Source organism: Gossypium arboreum, chromosome 11 (assembly GCF_025698485.1).
Source record: "Gossypium arboreum isolate Shixiya-1 chromosome 11, ASM2569848v2, whole genome shotgun sequence".
NCBI classification, from domain to species: domain Eukaryota; kingdom Viridiplantae; phylum Streptophyta; class Magnoliopsida; order Malvales; family Malvaceae; genus Gossypium; species Gossypium arboreum.
This window is the reverse complement of record NC_069080.1, coordinates 2,541,999-2,562,615: the sequence shown is the minus strand read 5'-3', so window position 1 is coordinate 2,562,615 and position 20,617 is coordinate 2,541,999. Positions and strand designations below refer to the sequence as shown.

The 20,617-nt window shown below is 33.4% G+C and overlaps 4 protein-coding genes across 13 annotated transcripts; 2 read left to right on the top strand and 2 right to left on the bottom strand.

The window, feature by feature from the left end:
• The first annotated feature begins 942 nt into the window (after positions 1–942).
• LOC108464424 (pentatricopeptide repeat-containing protein At5g46580, chloroplastic-like) lies at positions 943–3,412 on the top strand. Its single transcript, XM_017764721.2, has one exon. It carries the CDS (start codon positions 999–1,001, stop codon positions 3,153–3,155), a length of 2,157 nt encoding a protein of 718 aa, XP_017620210.1. The 5' UTR covers positions 943–998; the 3' UTR covers positions 3,156–3,412.
• Positions 3,413–4,285: 873 nt separating this feature from the next.
• Positions 4,286–5,202, top strand: LOC108462979 (glycine cleavage system H protein, mitochondrial-like). The gene is made up of 4 exons (XM_017762901.2): positions 4,286–4,501; positions 4,570–4,658; positions 4,738–4,908; positions 4,989–5,202. The coding sequence occupies exons 1-4, from the start codon at positions 4,399–4,401 to the stop codon at positions 5,115–5,117; spliced, it is 492 nt and encodes a 163-aa protein (XP_017618390.1). The 5' UTR covers positions 4,286–4,398; the 3' UTR covers positions 5,118–5,202.
• Positions 5,203–5,458: 256 nt separating this feature from the next.
• On the bottom strand, positions 5,459–9,332 carry LOC108461653 (pyruvate kinase isozyme G, chloroplastic-like). Its single transcript, XM_017761554.2, has 12 exons — positions 8,826–9,332; positions 8,469–8,747; positions 8,125–8,290; positions 7,671–7,805; positions 7,457–7,567; positions 7,278–7,366; positions 7,122–7,184; positions 6,701–6,876; positions 6,485–6,587; positions 6,236–6,384; positions 6,014–6,122; positions 5,459–5,853 (listed from the first exon to the last, which is right to left on the bottom strand). Exons 1-12 carry the CDS (start codon positions 9,042–9,044, stop codon positions 5,740–5,742), a joined length of 1,713 nt encoding a protein of 570 aa, XP_017617043.1. The 5' UTR covers positions 9,045–9,332; the 3' UTR covers positions 5,459–5,739.
• A 2,418-nt stretch (positions 9,333–11,750) lies between these two features.
• On the bottom strand, positions 11,751–18,949 carry LOC108464167 (lon protease homolog 2, peroxisomal-like). Of its 10 annotated transcripts, none has more exons than XM_017764306.2 (19): positions 18,800–18,949; positions 18,558–18,671; positions 18,113–18,225; positions 17,917–18,025; positions 17,573–17,742; positions 17,311–17,444; positions 16,981–17,160; positions 16,817–16,900; positions 16,388–16,515; positions 15,910–16,111; positions 15,612–15,818; positions 14,811–14,941; positions 14,368–14,581; positions 13,638–13,940; positions 13,201–13,395; positions 12,783–13,028; positions 12,503–12,604; positions 12,117–12,254; positions 11,751–12,009 (listed from the first exon to the last, which is right to left on the bottom strand). In XM_017764306.2, exons 2-18 carry the CDS (start codon positions 18,662–18,664, stop codon positions 12,165–12,167), a joined length of 2,715 nt encoding a protein of 904 aa, XP_017619795.1. In that variant the 5' UTR covers positions 18,665–18,671; positions 18,800–18,949; the 3' UTR covers positions 11,751–12,009; positions 12,117–12,164. The 10 variants fall into 10 exon arrangements, with proteins under 10 accessions (XP_017619795.1, XP_052877924.1, XP_017619793.1 ...); XM_053021964.1 differs by having other exon boundaries at positions 17,311–17,402; XM_017764304.2 differs by having other exon boundaries at positions 11,751–12,254.
• Between the last annotated feature and the right edge of the window lie 1,668 nt (positions 18,950–20,617).

Below are 20,617 nucleotides of genomic sequence, written 5' to 3'. Positions count from 1 at the left end.
TGTAAAAGTTGAGGGCTACATTTGTTATTATACTGATTTTTTAATTGTTACGTTAACTTGCCATTTGTGATTTTAATGGGAGTGGCTAAAATGAACTAACTATATAATGTGAGTGCTTAAATTGTAATTTTATTTTATTTTAGGTGCGTAAAATGATTTTTTATAATTGAATGATTATCATTATAATTTAATCTTTTTAATTTATATGTGATATAAATTGTATAATATGTAAATAAGTTAGATTTATACATTAGATATTGATGTTGAAATCCTACTAATATTTTAAAAGAAACTTTGAACTTGAACAAATAATCCAATTCTAAGTAAAAACTTCAAACCAACTTTTAAAACTTGAGCTTAAATAATATTCTTTTTCTCAACTTGAGCGTATTGAAAAATTATTAGAGGTGTTCATAGGTTATGCAATTTGTTTACCTCGATCTGTTTTGAATCAAGTTTAGGTTTGTATTTTTAATTTTGGATTGACTTGTTTTATTATTTATTAATAATATTTAATTTTATATTCAAATATATTTTATAATTAAATTTAGATAAAAAATATCATTTTTCAAATAGTGAAATAGACTAATTGGAAAGACTTGAATGCACCAAGCTTAGATACAAACCTAAAATTTCTTTAGAATTGGGCAACTCGCCTGGCTTAATAAGCCCAATTCAACTTAGGTCGAGCTTGGACACGATCTTTTTTGCCAAAATTCAATTTACTTAATTAAAAAATATTTTCAAAAGTAAATTAAATTATAAGTATTTTTAAATATTAATATAAAAATATATTTGTAATATTTTATTAATTTTAAAGAGTAAATGGGCTTTTTGGGTAGTCTGGCCCAAAAACGGGTATAGGCTTGAAATTTTTTTGGGACTGGGCCAAGATTTAGGGCCCTTTATGCGCTTCAATGCCGTTTAAGAATTTACAATTCAGATAAGGCAATCAAAACCATCCACTGTGAGGCACAGACAGGAGGAAACCTGTTGTAATGGCTGCTACTTTCACTGCTCTAGATGTTCATTTTGCTGTCTCTCAATCTGATCCAAAAAGACCCTTTTTCTTCACCAAGAGACTGAAACATCAAAAACCTAGTCAAAGATTTCGCATTTCTTGTAAGACCTCCGAGTCTTCTTCTTCTTCTTCAAAACCTCAGCAAAACCCACTAGAAGAACAATTACCCAAAAAAACCCAGTCTTTATCGGAGCAGCTTCAGCCACTTTCCATCACCACACTGCCCAAAAAAGACCAAGCTGATCGTCTCTCTTCGAACCCAAAGTCCACTTGGGTCAATCCTTCCAAGCCTAGAAGATCCGTGCTTTCACTACAAAGACAAAAGCGGTCACCTCATGCATACAATCCACAACTCAGAGAGCTAAAACTCTTTGCAAAGAAGCTTAACGATTGTGAAAACAATGAAGGTGCTTTGCTAAGTGTTTTGGAACAATTCCCACATCAACCCAACAGAGAAAATTCACTTTTGATACTCAACAGCTTGAAACCATGGCAAAAGGCTTATTTATTCTTCAATTGGTTAAAGACCAATCATTTTTTCCCCATGGAAACTATATTCTACAATGTCATGATGAAGTGTTTGAGGTTTGGGGGACAATTTGAGGTCATAGAAGAACTTGCTAATGAAATGGTAAGTAATGAGATTCCACTTGATAACATTACATATTCAACTATTATTAGTTGTGCTAGAAGATGCTATCATTTTGATAAGGCTGTTGAGTGGTTTGAAAGAATGTATAGAACTGGTTTAATGCCTGATGAAGTTACTTATTCTGCAATTCTTGATGTTTATGCGAAATTGGGTAAAGTTGAGGAAGTGATTAGCTTGTATGAAAGAGGGGTAGCTAGTGGTTGGAAACCAGACATGGTTACATTCTCTGTGTTAGCAAAGATGTTCGGTGTTGCAGGAGATTATGAAGGGATTAAGTATGTTTTGCAAGAAATGAAATCTGTTAAGGTTAGGCCTAACTTGGTTGTTTACAATACTTTGATAGAGGCAATGGGGAGGGCAGGGAAACCGGGGTTTGCAAGGAACCTTTTCGAGGACTTGGTTGAGTCTGGTTTAACTCCGAACGAGAAGACTTTAACTGCCATTGCAAAGATATACGGCAAGGCGAGGTGGGAGAAAGATGCACTGAAATTATGGGAGGAAATGAAGTCGAAAAACTGGCCTGTTGATTTTATTTTGTATAATACTTTGTTAACTATGTTTGCAGATATCGGTTTAGTTGAGGAGGCAGAGCAGCTTTTTATTGACATGAAGCGATCAGAGAATTTTAAGCCGGATAGTTGGAGTTACACGGCAATGCTAAACATATATGCAAGTGGAGGAAATGTCGATAAGGCGATGGAGTTGTTTGAAGAGATGTTTGAAGTAGGTGTTGAGCTTAATGTAATGGGAACCACTTGTTTGATTCAATGCTTGGGGAAGACCCAAAGAATCGAGGAGTTGGTGAGGGTCTTTACTGTCTCGATTCAACAAGAGATCGAACCGGATGATAGACTTTGTGGGTGCTTGTTGTCTGTTGTGTCCCTATGTGATAACAGGGAGGATATTGATAAAGTTCTCGCTTGCTTGCACCAAGCTAATCCTCGGTTAGTTGAATTCGTGGAATTGATCAAAGACGAGAAAAGTAGTCTCAACACCGTTAAAGAAGAGTTCAGACGTGTCCTCAGCGACACTAAAGACGACGCTAGAAGACCGTTCTGTAATTGCTTGATTGATATATGTCGAAGCAAGAATCTCCATGAGAGAGCACACGATTTGCTTTATCTAGGAACTCTATATGGGCTGTACCCGCGCTTACACAACCGAACAGCAGACGAGTGGAGTCTGAACGTTCGAACATTATCTGTTGGTGCAGCCAAGACCGCTCTTGAAGAGTGGATGGGGACTTTGGCCAAAATTGTTAAGCGCGGAGAAGCATTACCGGAGCTGTTCTCAGCTCAAACCGGGACTGGAACTCATAAATTTGCTCAGGGACTGTCGAATTCCTTTGGTTCTCATTTGAAGGAACTTGGAGCACCATTCAAGAACAGTGAAGATAAAGTTGGTTGCTTTGTAGCAACAAGGGAGGATTTACTGTTGTGGTTACAATCAAAGATTCCATCATCATGCACTGTTATATCTTAAATAGCTTTCAAATAATGGGAATTCCACACCGTTAATTTTTCTTTTTTAAAAAAAAACACTGATCTTTGTGGAGTTATGGTACATAGTTCGAATTCATATTGAAGAATTTGAAACTTTGAATTCAGCTGAAAGCTTGAAACTTTCCCAAACATTGGAGCAGATCATGAGAGTTGAAAGCTAGAAACATTTATTTGTTTAATAAATTAATTAGTTAAATATATTTTAACAGTATAATTATTTTTCTTTTGCAGGTAAAATTAGTCAAATTTGTTCAGTTGTCTATAAAAATTTTAAGTAAGTAAAATTACAGTTATTTCATTTATTAGATCAAAGTAATTTTAGAATATTATGTTAATAAAATGATTGAATTTCACTTGAAAAAGTATATTAATCATATTTTATTAACTGAAAATAATCTTTAATAAGTGGAATTAATTTAAGAAAGAATTAAGTTTGGTAGTTATGAATTTGGAACATAAGTGTATAAGTGTATAAATCGATTACTTGAATTTAGTATTATTAATTAATTAATTTAATTTGATAATTCATATTAATTAATTGAAATTGTTAGATTTATAAACTTTATAATTAATGATGTGAAAGAATGTAAGATAAAAGATGCATAAAAGCAATAATACATTCATTTGTTATATGTCTTTTAGTTTTGTTAATTTGATTCCCATTTTCTTTCTTTTTAAACAAAATTCTCACTTGATTTATTTGCACAATATGAATTCTAAGGTAAGTTTACAATAATTATCTCTGTATAACAGTATATTACAGATATATAAGAGTACCCTTTCTATAACAAACAAACAAATGAGGTTGTTACAAATATATTAAAGGTTTTTGAGTGAGTTAAAATTTATTTGTCCAATCAATTCGATTATTTATTATTTATTATATATATATATATATATAAATTATTTATTATTAAATTTCATAGCTAGATCAATAGACTTAAATTAATATTTAAATTTTAAATATATTTTAAATAAGTCCATCGATAAAAAAAAAAATCGATTAAACCGGTAGAATTAACCTTTTGTTGGGCGTAGAGGACAAGAAAATGCTCACATGAAAAGTAAAAACAGGATGGTGTGTGTCATTGTAAATCTGGTCTTCTTAATAAGGATGAGGCTTTCGTTGCCTACCATTCATACAAGATAAAAAAGAACCAGGCTCACACCAATCAAAATAAACCCATCTTCTTCATTTGCAGGCAATCAAAAAGCCAAAAATCATGGCACTGAGAATGTGGGCTTCTACTACTGCCAATGCCCTCAAAATTTCTTGTGCTACCACCAAAGCCCCTGTTTTCTCCCTCTCCAGATGCTTTTCCACTGGTACCTCTCCTTTCTATTTCATGTTTGTTTCTTTTAAATGTGTTGAATTTATTATTATTTTTTTACAGTTTTGGATGGGTTGAAATATGCTGAATCACATGAATGGGTGAAGCACGAAGGTCCAGTAGCTACCATTGGCATCACTGACCATGCTCAGGTTTGTTTCTATGAAAATCAAAGCATTTTTCATGTCTGTTTTACGGGGCATAGAGATTTACAATTTACATAAATTGCAGGACCATTTAGGAGAAGTAGTGTTTGTAGAGCTGCCAGAACCAGGTGGTTCAGTGAGCAAAGGAAAAGGGTTTGGAGCTGTTGAAAGTGTTAAAGCAACCAGTGATGTCAATTCCCCTATCTCTGGTGAAATCGTTGAGGTTAACTCCAAGCTTACTGAAACTCCTGGCCTGGTAAATCAAAACTTATCATTTTTATTTTCTTTTTATTCTTCTGCTTAGCAACTTATGTTAAAAATTTTGGGTATTTGAAGATCAATTCAAGCCCATATGAAGGAGGATGGATGATAAAGGTGAAACCCGGCAGTCCTTCAGAATTAGAATCCTTGATGGGTCCAAAGGAATACACCAAATTCTGTGAGGAAGAAGATGCTTCCCACTAATAACTTTGTATCGCCCAATTAAGCTTTGTTTTTTTACACATGTTCTATGTTTTTAATAATAATCCACATTCTTCACTTTCTTTAATCCTTATATCTTGAACTTATTTAAGTAGGTTTTTAGTTTACTAGATTCTTACATGGCAATGACGCGAGACAAAAAAGTTGTCAAATCCACCATAGCATCACAGTAGTTTGAAGTTCAGTTTTGAGAAAAACGACCAACGAGGAAAAATGTAAAATCTTTTAGGGTTTTAACATATTTTTAGTATATGTTTATGCAGTTACTATAATCGTTCTATACTTATTATTCAACAAAAATCCACCCCTCACCTTGGATCCACTTTTCAAAAGAACCAATTCGAAATTCATAAGACAATTCGGGTTTTGCTCTCTCTCATGCATGAAGCTGCTGAGATTGCCACTCTTTGTCTATGTTTACAAGACTAGTATTTTATCTTTGTTTTTCAATTTTCTTTACTGAAGAAAAAAAAGAGAGGAAATTACAAACATTGTAATAAAAAAGTTAAAAACCTGAAAACATGTCTATCATTTGCCTACCAATTAGTAACTTCTATGACAAGAAAGAAAAAAAAAAGTGTCTTTTCTCTTACATCATAGGCTATCATAGTTCAACTTTTCGAACTTGAATGTGATGGGTGGATTCTCGACGCCAGATCGGTTGCGCTCCGCTTTGGACAAGAGTAATGAATTCTCCCTCCTCCACCAAGTTCTTGCCCTAAATCATCAAAAATTTGTATCAGATAATTGTTCAGACATATCAAGTAGTTGATCTAATAAAAAAACATCAATATCCTGAAGGAGGGCGAGCTCACTGATGTCATGCGTTGTTTTACTGTTAACATCTCAAATTAAAGAAACTAGATAGTGTATTTTACCGTTAACAGCTTTAGTGCTCGGGAAAAAGTCTCCTCCGCATCATCTGAAAACTGCATATATATCGGTATCACGCCTTGATAAAGTGCCAGCCTCTGCTTAATTCTTTCCCTGTCAAGAAATGATAATTACAGCACAAAAGTGAGAATAAGGAACAGAAATATGTTTTAATTCAAAATAAGGGCGAAAAAAATTGTTTATGTAGTATGGCTACTAAAACTCACTTGTTCGTGAAGGCAAAGATCGAAGAGGAAGGACGGTAATGACTCAATAGTATAGCCATGGACCCAGTTCTTGTAAAGACCACGATTGGTGTATTGAGGGTATTAGCCATGGTCGTGGAATGGAAAGCAAACATTTCACCCATATGACTCTGGGAAACAATGCCATAACACGGTCAGATTATCAATTGCAAAACTACAAAGAGGACACAACCTTGAATGATAATATAGCAAATTCCGAAAACCAATTACCTTGTAAGCGTTAAAACGAACAGGAGGCATAACATTGAGTGGAAGACTTGACTCAGTCCTCAATGCTACAGTGTGCATCACTTTAGCGGCTTTAATCGGATACCTGTGGTTATTGTCATCAACGGAAAATTAGCCACTAATATTTAAAACGAACAAGCATCCACGATTATTCCGGAAAGCAAGTACTTCTGATAGCATCTAACAATAATTACTCACTTCCCGTGTGCAGTTTCTCCAGAAAGCATAATTGCATCAGCGCCTTCTCGAACAGCAATTGCAATATCAGAAACTTCAGCTCTTGTTGGTGTAGGATGATTAATCATACTTTCGAGCATGTTTGTTGCCACGATTACCGGTTTATGCATATCACGACACCTTCTGATGATGTCTTCCTATTAGAACATGATAACAAGTTGTTATATTTGGAATTGGAAAATGATATTTAATCCTACAATCAAAACTTCATTGGTTCAAGTAGGACACAGCAATTGCGTATGTCTATAAGTTCTCAAATACAAAAAATGCATACGGTTTTAAAACCATTTCACGGCTTATAAATTTACCTCATTGTGCGATCCTTGATTCTTTCTTTAATAGATCTATATTAAATCGAGACATGTTGAGATTTAAAAGTTACCTGCAATAAAGGGACTTCCTCGATTGGAAGTTCAGCTCCAAGGTCTCCTCGAGCAACCATTGCCTATAATAATGTCCATGACAGCAATTAAATCTACATTTTCTTTTATAGCTTTTCGAGATTATAAACAAATTATTTGAGAATATAAAAACAAACCCCATCAGAAGCGGAAATTATAGAGTGAAGGTTCGGAATAGAATCAGCACTTTCAATTTTCACAATCACGTGAATGTCTGCATTGCAACCTGCAAAAGAATTTGGTAACGAAACAATCACAAGTGTGGAAAACCATATAATATAATACACACCATGACTAAACTAGAATTAAACTTTACCTTTAAGATAATCTTTCAACTCGTGGACTACCTTAGCATCCTTCACGAAAGAAACAGCATAAAAATCAACTTGGCTGTCCACCCCAAATTTGATATCTTCCCAATCTTTGTCTGTAAACACAACGTGTACCATTCAAAATTTTCTATCAGCAATCAAAGTTGAACAAATTAGACCGTGTTATAAGTAAAACGTCAAAACAACTGCATGAATAACCTGTTATCGATGGCAGAGTTGCACTTTTTCCACGCACGTTTAAATGGCGCCTCGATTTAAGCTCTCCGCCATCAACTACTACACACGTAACCAATTCCTTTGTCTTTGACTTCACAGCTAGCGACATCATTCCACCTGCCATACAGAGACATGGAACAACTCGTTAAGTTACATATACAAGTAAAAACTCAACAAAAACGTGTTTTTGATTAGCGAATAGTTCCCGGAATTTGTCGTGTTTTTCAAAATTACAGATCAAATACATTAAATGCAGAACCAGAAAACAAGATGAGGATTAAAGACAAAAGGATTTTGTTCTATTCCGAGAGGAAACGACATAGGAACGATTCGTTAAAACTTATTTGATCAGTTCTACTTCTAATTATAGCATCATAAATTCTAAAACAAAAGACAACACGGCCATCAAAGACGTCAAAATGAAATCTGTTCTCACCATCAACTAATAGTATGTCTCCAACTTCGACATCATTCACAAAGTCGTCATAGTTTACGCTAACGGTATCTTCAGTGCTAACTCCTCTCCTGATAGTGAATTTAAATTCTTGGCCCTCTTTAAGCTGTATTGGTCGAGGAACATCACCGCTTCGAACCTCGGGACCCTAAACAAAAGAACATATTAACCAGACAACCACATCACATCACAACAAAGGCTAAAAGAAGTTTAATTCCTAATCTATGCATGCTATTAAAATCTGGGTTTTGCTATGTAGTGCCTAATCAGTTAAAAATTTTGCACTTATGATGAACACACACATATCTATATGAAACTGGATATACCTTAGTGTCCAACATTATAGCAATAACTTTGTCTTCAAATTGGGCATTGTATTCCTTAACAAGATCAATGGTTTTTTGATGAGAAACATGGTCACCATGGGACATATTCAGGCGAGCCACATTCATTCCAGCTTCAGCCAGTTTCCATATCATCTCACGGGAGCTCGTCGAAGGACCGATGGTGCAAACGATCTTGGTTTTTCTCCGGTGACTCGAGTTCATTTTCACTTGTCCTAATGCCCCACCGTTTAAAAGCTCGACAGTGGATTTCAGCTTGTCCTAGAAAAGGGAACAATCAAAATAAATAACATGGAAAAGAAAGGGAAATGAAATTGGGACGAGAATATTGAAACCGACAGCGTTGAAATGGCCGTTGGTGGAAGAAGCGACGCCGGTTTGAGTGTTGTGCATGGATCTGATTGGAAAAGATGAATCTCCTTTAGAGGTAAAGAGACGTCGTTTAGTCCAATTGGTTACGGAATCGAACAGTGAATGGTCGGAGATGGTGCGGAAAGACGACAAATCAGCGGTGGCGACGGCGGAAGCGTCCGTTAAGATGGTAGTAATCGCCGCCATTTCCAACACTCCTGAACAGAACAGAGGTAGATTTTTTTTTGTGTGTGTTTAGAGGAAAACAGAGATGGGGTCTCCTTAGATAGTATTAGGACAGTTAGGAGTTTCTGTGCGCCGTCGCTATTGCTGGTCCCTGTTAGTGAAGGGTGTAGGGTACAATAAATGGAAGCACACAGCCAGTTAAAGTTAGATCCAGTCGCAGCGCGTCATGCAAAATATCATACAGTCTTACACTTGGCAATTCATGCTTTTTTTTATTATCAAAAGTTACCCCATTTTCAGTCTTTTGAGAATTGAGCTGCCATTAAAACAAAAAATAATTTTGTTTCCATTTTCTGCTTCCAAGCATTGATTTTCAATAAAACCAAACAGACTGTATTTTTCTTATTTGTTCAAGGCTGTTCCAAGGGGATAGTCATACTCATTTATTTTCCTTCCTATCTTTATAAAAAATCATTTTAATTTTCATTTAATTCTACTCTTTTCAATCTTTAAATTTAGATTTTTATTAGATCGATCCAACATAAATAAAAAATTAATATTTTTAATTTTACTGATATTGTACATACATAGATCATGTACCAACATTTAATTAATTTTTAATTTAAAATTTTAAAAACACATAAAATTTATTTTAAAAATTAAAATCAATTTTAAAAATATTTTTAAATATTTTAAAATTTTTTAAAATATAATTAAATGTTAACTTTGTTGAGTTATCAAATGTTTAAAACCTAAAAGAGACAAAAAAATTAAATAGAGAATTAAAATAATTTTTTAATAAAGTTGAAGGGTGATAAAATATTACTTGGAGTGGCTTTAAAAAAAATTTCTCATAATCCATTCCTGTGTACATATATCTTATGTGGGCTTTGGATTCCTTTCAAATTAATCAGGTTGTTGTTTAATTTTTGTTTGTTGTGTATTGTATTAGTCAGATTTTCAATTGTAATTAATCGATCGTATATTTATATTTATCTTATACTTGTAATTTGTATGTGTCATGTAATTATAATTGTCCTATTTTTATATTAGTAAAACTTTAAAAGAAAATTCAACTCCATTGCATTGGTAATGAAAACTTGGTATTATGGGTAAAAGTTGAGTTAATAAGTATTTGATTTCCATCTATTTGTAATAGTATTATACTTATGATTAGGGGTGAAGTCAATTTTTCTGGGATGGAATTAAATTGTATAAATTTATGAGAGTTAAAATATAATTTTATTCTCTTAATAACTTATATCTTTATAATTTTTAAAAGATTAAATTAAAATTTTATCATTTTAAAATATTAAAATATAATTTTATTATGTATTAATTTAAAATTTTATAAATTTTAAATATTGAAATTTAAGTATTCTATTTTAGAGGCGGAGCCCTCTCACACCCCTGCCTTACCTGCTTCTATGCTTAAAATTTTAATAAACTTACTGATAATAATAATTATTATTATGGTTGTATAATGCACGGGTTTAAATGTATATAATAATTTAATTATATTATATAATTTGTTCAATTTTGCATTAATTAATTTAAGATTTCATTAATAAACTAAATACAAAATTAATACATAAAACAGATAAAACTGATTTTTAAATACTAAGTAAGTAATAAAAAATCATAAAACATATCATTTGAATCTAAACAAAATATTTATTGGAAATATGAAAATATTGCTGAATTGGATAAAGTTATGCACATCATCTCTCATGATTCTTTGCAGTTTAAACTTTAAACCGGAGGATATGGTGAAGTTATTAATAGTTCATTTTTAGTGCAACCAACATGTCTTCCTGCAAGTGAGAATCTCATAGAGCAGTATATATTATTGCCCTGGTAGTACATTTGGCAGCTATGATAAGTACAATCAGTTGGGAAAATGGCTGCACTTTTTTCGATAATAGCTGAAGTACGTAACTGATATTCATTTGTCTTAGTAATAACGCTCAGTTTGGGGTATTCATTTGTCTTAGTAATGCTCAGTTTTGGGATAGAAGTTTTATGGGATGTAAATATTAAAAGTTAGATTTTATTTTTCTATTCTATTAAAAATAGGTAAATTAATTATTGTACTTTAGATTAAAGATTAAATTGAAGAAAAAAATTTTAATAGTACAAATAGATAAAATTTTTAACAAAATGATCAATTTCAAATGTGCATCCTAAGGGGCTTTTCATTTGTTTTTCCTTTTTTTTTTTATTTTTGTAAATTTTCATAAAACCTGTAAATTTTTTAAAAGTTTCAATTAGACCTTCCAAAACTTTTAAAAATTCTCATTAAAACCCTCAAAGTTTTAAAAATTTTAGTTAGGCCCCCCAAAACTTAATGTCAAGATCTGTCATAGACCAATTTGCTATTTAATCTAACATATAAAGACTAATTTGCTCATTTTTTTTAACAGAAAGGGCAGAATACAATTCGATTCTTAGTACATAAACCTCTATAATACTTTTACCTTAGTTTGTGTTGTATTCTTCAGTTCTGTAATTACTACATTAATGTCTCCAATTCCATGCCTAATTTTTATTGTTCAGGTGATGAACCTAATCGGTAACGTAAAAGGAAAACTTGCAGTCAAGGCGGATGATATGATTGACACTGCTGGTGAGTGAAAGCAGTGTGCAGACGGAAAACATAAAATTATGTTCTTAGTCACAAAGACATGCATTGGTTTTGTTTTAGATTCAATTATCTTTACGAGTGAGTTTATACAAGAAACATTTGATCATTCATCTAAAGATAAGTCAAATCCATTGTACACATTTGATCATCAGAATTTCGTAATTGAATTCTTAATTTAGAGTTAAATATACTTTGCGTGGCTACAAATTGTACATATATTAGAAAGAAAATACAAAAGAAGAAGAAGAAGAAGAATTAAAAGGAATAGGATACCTTGCCTCAGAAGTAAATGCATACGGCAATCAGTGATTTTCCGCTGCGGGGAAACTTGTAAACACACACCTATATAAGAAGGCCCCATTTGCAAAAGGGTTAAATTCTCTTTGCTGGACCAGAACAGCTAACCTCATTTACATGTTCCCAAAGGCAACATGTTAGATTAGAGTCACCTGTCGCGGAAGACAGATAGATCAATGCCTTTGAGTTCAAGAGCTTTGTCATAATTTTGAGTGTTGGTGTTGTCTCCAGGGACATCCCCCATCAAATGCATGCTCCAACACGTCTTCCATTCGCTTTGCCACCAGAATCTGGCAATACAATTAATTATACACGATAAGCAAAAAGAGGCGTATTCTGATCAAAGATTCGATTCTTGTTCCCTTAACAAAATGCCTAAAGAACTCATTGTAGTGGCAAAACCTTATGTGCGGGAAACAGAACCAACTTTTTGTTGCATGCTGATTGAAGATAAGATAAATAGGAGCTTATAACAGTTTATAGTTTCAGTGTCTCAGCTCGAGAAACATTTTTGCTTCAAATAAAGGGGAAAAGTTACCTCTAGACTGGAAAGCACAGCTGCAGGTACTTCAACTAAATCCTTCAGATTTCTCTCTGGCAAAATAACCCTCTTGATACCGTAACGGTGTGCTGCTAGTACCTGCATATTTCATTTACAAAAGCAAGATGTATCAAAAATGATGAGAACCAAAAGCATTTACAGTCTCTCTGTTTGTTGCTGAATACTATCTGATGCAAGTATGTAACCAAAATGTATCAAAATACATATTTTTCGCTAGCAACAAAGAAAAGTAGTAGGAATAGCTCACACAACACACCTTATCCTTGACACCACCAACAGGTAACACAAGACCCCTCAGTGTCATTTCTCCAGTCATTGCTGTATCTGCTCTTACATTTTTCTGACTAAACAGTGAAACCAACGCTGTTACAAGGGTCACACCAGCTGAAGGTCCATCTTTGGGTACAGCCCCAGCAGGAAAATGTATATGAATATCTTTGCCCTGCAGCAGATCAGTTTCCTCAGCAGCTGCTAACTTAAGATCCGCCACCCTGGCTCTTACCTGAAATATAGGGAACTCTTTCATATCAAACCATAAAGGAATATACATTTTGAATCACTACCATATGAAGTCATCAAAATAAAGTTGAGAGGAAGTAATCTATACAACTTTTGAATAATTCAGATTGTCAATTGGTAAAGTTGATAGATTTATGTGATTTAAGAGAGGATACCCATGTCAGTGCTATTTGTGCTGATTCTTTAATAACATCACCAAGTTGTCCTGTAAGATGCAATTCACCATTTCCAACCACTGATGTAGCCTCCACAAACTGAACCTCTCCTCCAAAAGCTGTCCAAACAAGCCCAACAGATACTCCAGGAGTGGCAACACGATCTGCAGCTTCTCGATCATCAAATCTAGGAGGCTGCATTAGAGAGTAAATAAGTGTCCTAGGGCATGTTCAGAAAGAATATGAACTCAACCTACAGTAAGCATAAAGATATTCAAGTATGCCCCCTCCCCAGAATTTAAGTTTTTTAATATGAAACCAAATGAGGGACACCGGTTGTGAAGATTTACAAAAGTGAATCATAAGGCCGCTCCAAAAAAATAAAAAGAAATAAAGGTGATTATCCTGATAAAAGGAGTAAAATGAGGAATTATTACCCCCAATATTTTTTCCAGCATAGCCTCATCAACAACCAAAGGTGAGGCAATTCTGAATGCATTTGATATCTCATGATTATTTACACCAATTGGAATGACTTCCATTTCCATTTCTGCTCCCTCAGCAAGCCTGCTATCCAGCAGTGGTGAAGTTATCTTATGAACATCTTTGCTAACTGAGACAGCCTGTTCTCGCTCAGCAACTCTTACTGCAGCAGCACGAGCTAAGGCAGCCAAGTTCCTTTCCAGATTACGGACACCAGCTTCCCTGGTGTACCTCTGAATGACAAGTTTAACCATGTCCTACCACCAAAAACAAAAGCACTAAGAGAAGATTACACAATAAAATACAATTCTTGTATTCTGATCAAAGTAGCTTCTTTCATCTTGCATCTTACTCTGAAATCTCAAGCAAAATTCTAAACAGAAGAGTTCAAGTAATGAAAGTAGCTTCATTTTGTTATATGTTGAAAGTGAAACAGTAGAGATCTTCCATGACGATAATCAATAAAGGCAACACTGTGTAGACTTCAATACATTAGTCCTATAATTGCTTATTCAACCATGGAGGTGATGAGGGAGCAAAAACACCAGTTGACAAATTTCTCAAAACATCTCAGGTATCAGGAAGCAACAGATGTTAATGAACTTAAAGTGACAATACCCCAATATCATCATGTATGGAAAAGTAAGCTTCAAAATGCACAAAAGATGAACACATGACAAATACCTCTGGAATTTGAAGGAACGCAGAGCTCAATCCATGCTGATCCAAGACTCTTGGGATCAAATGTTGCATGGCTATTCTGAGCTTTTCTTCAGCTATATATCCAGGCAGCTCAATGACTTCCATCCTGTCCAAGAGTGGGGGAGGAATAGGCTGCATCCTATTTGCAGTAGCCACAAAAATCACCTTTGATAGGTCAAATGGAACATTCAAATAGCTATACAACCTCAGTTAAAGAACCACAAGGAATCTACTCACATTCATCACATTGTTAATGATAAAGGAGATAAATGCAAATCAACATGTAATCTAAAATAAAAGCCATATAGAAAAACTATAATGCAATTTTCTTAAGGATTTACTAATAACAGATCAATAAAGTAAATGAAGTTTATCAAAAACCAAGGCTCAGTATGTTAATCTAGACTCAGAAGAAAGTAGGATACTGATCATTAAAAGATTTATTCTGCTCAGGATCAAGAACCTCCAGTAGAGCTGAAGCTGGATCACCACGCACGTCAGAACCTGTCTTGTCAATCTCATCCAATAGCATGACTGGGTTGCAAACACCTACTCTCTAGAAGCCAAAAGTTAAAATGACAATTACAGTAAGACCAATAATCATTGACGTAATATGAATTCTCCCATGAGGATATGGATAATCTTAATTTATGGGGATTCAGTTCTCCAAACTTCAGATTCTAGGTGCTCTCAACAGAAGATAATTCAACTTATGATAAATTTGGTATTTACAATCTACAAACAAAATTTTCATTCAGTTCTAAGCTCGAACAAATTGATGGGGCAAAATGCACCATCACTTCTCAGGATAACATATATTTGTGCAGTAACACACAGTCTCACATATAAATAGCAAGCACAGAAAGACACTATGCAGCACAACCGCAAAATGAAATGGTATGTAAGTTAACAGCTGAATAGATCGAACTCGAGCCTATTTAAGACAGGAAATTGACTACACAGATCAAAATTAAGACTGCTCATGAATTTGCAGATGCTAATAATGTCCCCAAAGACTAATAAACCAGTAACTGAGAAAGTAGACCGAGAGAAAATCACAAAGAATGAGAACAAACAGGTAGCTAAATCAAAGTCTGTTAAAACAATCTAGACCTCTAACGATTATAAATATTGTTAACCAGTTAGGACAAGCATCATTTGGAAAACAGTATGCCATAAGATGAAAAAAGTACAGAATAACATCTAATTCATGAAACTATTTATACCTTTAACCCGTCAATAAGACGTCCTGGCATACTTCCAATGTATGTTCTCCTATGTCCTCGGATATCAGCCTCATCCTTGACACCTCCGAGGGATATGCGTATAAATTTTCTACCCAAAGCAGCAGCAATTGATGACGCTAATGATGTTTTCCCCACACCTGGTGGGCCAACAAAGCACAGCACTGGACCTCTTGCATCTGGCTTAAGCTGAGTGCAAACAATTCAAATCAAATTAACTTCAAACCAAAAGTACAAGATTTAGCTTTCAAGGCAACAAGATATAGACAGTTTGGTCAACCTTGCGAACAGCCAGATATTCGATAATCCGTTGTTTGATCTTCACTAAACCATAGTGGTCACAATCAAGATGATCTTTTGCAGCCTTTAGGTCCATTTCCTGTTCTTCACTGGCCTTCTGCCAAGGCAGATCAGCAAGAAGGTCCAAGTAAACACGTGAACTATTATATCCAGGTTGCTGTGGTTGCATTTTCTTAAGCCTCCTGAAATAAAAGAATGAAAATAACAAACAAATGAACTTTGCTAGACATCGTATCCAATTAAAATATAGAATAGTAACAAGTTAGGATCACATAACGTTTTCGAAAATGCAACTGAAACAAGAGTGGCAAGTGACACCATCAACAAAAATTAAATGCTGTAAGATAATTTGCTTATAGCTTCCATTAATATCCCCAGGACTTAGATTGCTATCAACAACTACATTTTGGCCGCAGATAACAAAATTGTGCCATTTTTACTGCTATCTCAAATAATACCTCAACTCCCTCTGTGCATGCTTCCAGATATTTGAAGGCATCCCTGCATTCTGCATCTTTCTTTCCAGGGAAGCCAAATCATCCTCATCATCATCATTGTCTCCTAGCTCCTCTTTTATTGCTCTCATCTGGAATGCATTTGAATATCCAAATGACGATTAATTAGGCAATAAAACTTACAAAAATAATAATCAAATAATAGTTTTTCCAGAAGCCAACTCAGCACTGGAAATTAGACATGAGAAGCCACCAAGAAAGATTATTACATATGTGGACTATATCCACCTTGACTGGTGCTATACACACAGCTGGACAACAACAAATCATACAGTATTAATTAGTTCAATAACCACCAAAATCTGTAGTGCCCTCTACTTTCCACCCCCTCTAGCAATGCCTGCAGCAGAAGTAAGAAAGCTAACTCCTAACCTGCTGTCGCAAAAGATATTCCTTCTGTGATTTTGACAATTGCCCTTCAACCTTTTGTGTAATCTTCTCTGCTACACGTATTGACTGCACAAGTAATACATTAAAAGACTGGATTCCAGAAGAAGAATTAAATTAACGATATTAACCATAAGTAAATAATGCACCTGCAAATGCCTGTCAACTAACTCAGTAGCTTTCGAAAGCCTTACTTTAGGATCAACAGAGTCCAACATACAGAGCTGCTCTTCAAAACTGATCTCAAAGCTAGCAACAAATATATCGGCCAATTTGTGAAACGGAAGCGTCTCCAAAAGAACTTTTATCCTTCCACCAGTTTTTTGTTTCTACAAGCAGCAAAGGAACATTAAGTATCAAGAATGACAACATAAAACCTAGCCGAAATTTACAAGCAACAGGAGAACTAACAATCTTAATTGGCTTAATGCATATGTCATAGTTACTAATAAGTAAAACAAATAAGTTAACTATTTTACCTGTTCAAGAATAGAAATTAGCTCCATGGCTATTGCTTTGAACTGGCGAGACAGTGTTACAAAATCTGGATCTTGTTCCACTTGTTCCATCTCTGAACAAGTTAAAAGGTAGAAGATACTGATCAGGAAATAGCCTAAAAACAATGCATGTTAGAACCATAAACAAGGTTCCTTCCAATGTTTTTGAAAAGAACACTCGCAACTAAAATAAAATAAAAAACAGAACTATGCATATGCAAGAAAGACTGTGATACCAACTTACCGGACTTAGTCATCTCAAGTGGAGATATCTTTGCAGTGCAGTAAGGTCCTCGTGTGTTAAGTTCCTCTATATTGAATCTGCATAAACCCTCAAGGACGACAATGTATGTGACCCTCCCACTTGGTTTCTCCACTCCTCTTGATAGATGCAAAGCGCGTGCTGCCACTCCCCTGAAACAATATAAAAGCAGAATTCAGCACCATAAGTAGAGAAGTACGTCATAAAAAGAGCTAAATCAGTAAATTACAAGATTTTGAATCCTGATACTCTCCAAAATGATGCAAGCTTGATGCAGCAATTATCTGAAAGCACGAAATAATAGCAGAAGATGAATTGAAAAGTACCTGTTATGCCAGTGAATGACTTCTGAAGGGTTTTTCCCATCAACCTTGTGAGCATCAGATGTGCTAACCTGAGCATTCGAGCTTCGCTCACATGATTCACTTCCTACACCTGAAAAACCGTTAAAAGAACACTCACGTACTAATTATAGACGTTCTTTTTAAACAATTAAAACTGGACTTTTAATAGGCAAAACACCTTGAGATAACATGGAATCCATGGAGGTCGTCTCAGCAGCATCTTGAACCGGAAGAATTCCTATTAATCCTTTCTCCTCTCGCTGCCATAACTCTTGCTCCACCAGTTTTACACTGCATAGTCAAACCACGTTATTCTGTAATATTCAAAGCTTCCACGCAGAACAAATAACGAACCAATTCCTGATTCTACTAGCTTTTTATGTTTATTATCCAGCTAAAACAAACAGAAAATTAAATAAACTTAGAAAACTCAACGAACACGTAAGAAGAGCTCAATTCTTTGATGTTTCGAAAAGAGAGAATCATACAAACGATCCTAATTCAAAATTTTTAAGCTTTCTTGAACTGTGATTTTCTGAGGAAACAAACGAGAGAGAAGAATTTATAACTCGTTAATAAAGTTCAGTCAAAAGAAAATTTGAATAAAAAAAAAAAAAGGAGACCTGCTCTGTGAAGTGCAGCGAATTCGAATAAAGGCGCCAGGCAATAAAACTTTGTTTCTGAATGGAAGAATTGCTAAACGACCTGGCAACTCCACCGATTCCGCCATTTTTCAGCTTCTCAGAGAAAATAAAATAGAAACCAGAACCAGAAAGGGAGATTACTACTTTGTTTAGCTGAGGTTTAAATAGAATGAAAAAAGAAACGAAAAATCAAGAGATGAAAAAGCGCGTGGGGAGCCTACCAGTGCCCACTGCCAGTGCCTGCTCTGCTCTGCTCGGGTGGGGGATGTGGGTGGGGCTTCGTTTTTGGTATTTTAACTGAACCCACGCCGACGCTCTTTTTTTTCTCTGGCACTTATATTTTATTTTATTTTGCCATTATTGAGTTTCTTTCTTTTTTTTATATATTTTTTTAAATTCTTGTTAGTTATAACTCAGGAACCTTAAAATATGCTTTAAGTCAATGTATTTTTAATTTCTCTTTTTTCAAAATTTAAATTTAGGTTCAATTTTGAATATTAAATTTTTTAAATTTAAATTTATTATAATGTTAAATTTTTTTGTTACTGTTAAATTTAGATGCATTATAATATTTTTTTTTGCAAGGTTACCGAGTAAAATTTTTTATCTCAAAAGTCATGTATCATTAGATTTAATAGAAAATTTTTAATGATACTACTAATTGTATCTTAAATTTAAAATCTAAAAGTAGAATTCTAAATTCCTAAAAATAAATCTAGATCAAGGTTGAATCGTAAATGTACGAAGAATACAACAATTTATATCATGTTTTAACCAAATAGTAATGTTTTGTACGGTTGTTTCTTTGCTTACTATTTGAAGAATTTCTTTAAATAGAATTTTATTTTATTTTCATTTATTTTATATAGACATTTATCTATACTATTAATAAATCAATGATTGAGTTGGTGTCATTATCAATCAAGTCACTAATTCAGATGGGAAATTATAAGAATATTTTTCTATAATTAAAATAATTAATATTATTTAAGTGTATTTTAATCTTTTCATTTTAAAAACAACAAAAAATGCATAGCGTGGACTTTAAATCCACACCAATTACATTAGTAAAACATTTAATTTATCACTCAATTAAAACTTTATTTTTATATTTTTATACATTTTAATTTTATTACGCGCACTTCATTACCTCCATCAATTGTATTTATTAATAATGTATTTGTTTGAGTAGATGTTACAAGTTAACTCGACACTAATTCAAAATTAATTACGAGACCATAATAAATAATTAAATCTATTGTTTTCATTTAAATAATACACATATTTTATATATTATTATTAAATAATTTTAAACAATACATTTCATTATTTATTATATATTATTTCTAAACATACATTTAATATTTTAAATTTATAATTTTCACGCATAATAAAATTTTTAATTTTAATAAAATGTCGTAAATTCAAATAATAATAATAAAGTGAGATATGGTCTCTTATATTTCTCTTTCTTCCGACCATTACCCCACGTGGTTTGTTTTAATATTTTAATTTGATAAAATAATACATTAAATATAAAACTATTCATTATCCAAATTTATATTTATCAATTTTATTTCATATATCACAGCGAATGATAATGAGAGATCAGCTAAATAATAAATTAAATTAAATTAAATTAAATTAAATTAAATTGGTCCAATTAAAATAGCCTTTAAGAGATTCTATAAAATTTATTGAAGCAAACAACCAGTGATTGATTATTGAGTATGGACTTAATTTTATTGTGTTTGTTATCTTATTTAAGATATTTACATTTTATATTATGAATAAATTAATAAAATAAATACAATTATAAGAAGGATTGTAATGACTTAACATTACTTGTTGAATTAAAAGAGTGAATTATTTGAGTGGACTGAAAAATTATTTATTTATCATTTTAGTCAACACATTTTTGGTGAACAACACCAAAAAAAAATCAAATAAAATTAGAAGTCCTTTGTAAGCAACGAAAAATACAAAAAAAATGAATTGACAAATTTATCATTATTTTATTGTAGTAAATTTTTCAAATT

Coding starts and splice junctions, on each gene's coding strand:
- LOC108464424 (XM_017764721.2), top strand. CDS start 999: ATGGCTGCTACTTTCACTGCTCTAGATGTTCATTTTGCTGTCTCTCAA.
- LOC108462979 (XM_017762901.2), top strand. CDS start 4,399: ATGGCACTGAGAATGTGGGCTTCTACTACTGCCAATGCCCTCAAAATT. Junction 4,502..4,569: donor CTCCAGATGCTTTTCCACTG/GTACCTCTCCTT, acceptor ATTTTTTTACAG/TTTTGGATGGGTTGAAATAT. Junction 4,909..4,988: donor TTACTGAAACTCCTGGCCTG/GTAAATCAAAAC, acceptor GGGTATTTGAAG/ATCAATTCAAGCCCATATGA.
- LOC108461653 (XM_017761554.2), bottom strand. CDS start 9,044: ATGGCGGCGATTACTACCATCTTAACGGACGCTTCCGCCGTCGCCACC. Junction 7,185..7,277: donor TAATTTCCGCTTCTGATGGG/GTTTGTTTTTAT, acceptor ACATTATTATAG/GCAATGGTTGCTCGAGGAGA. Junction 6,588..6,700: donor GGAGAAACTGCACACGGGAA/GTGAGTAATTAT, acceptor CAATAACCACAG/GTATCCGATTAAAGCCGCTA.
- LOC108464167 (XM_017764304.2), bottom strand. CDS start 18,664: ATGGCGGAATCGGTGGAGTTGCCAGGTCGTTTAGCAATTCTTCCATTC. Junction 15,819..15,909: donor AATATCTGGCTGTTCGCAAG/GTTGACCAAACT, acceptor GTTTGCACTCAG/CTTAAGCCAGATGCAAGAGG. Junction 13,396..13,637: donor TGCTGGAAAAAATATTGGGG/GTAATAATTCCT, acceptor TCTCTAATGCAG/CCTCCTAGATTTGATGATCG.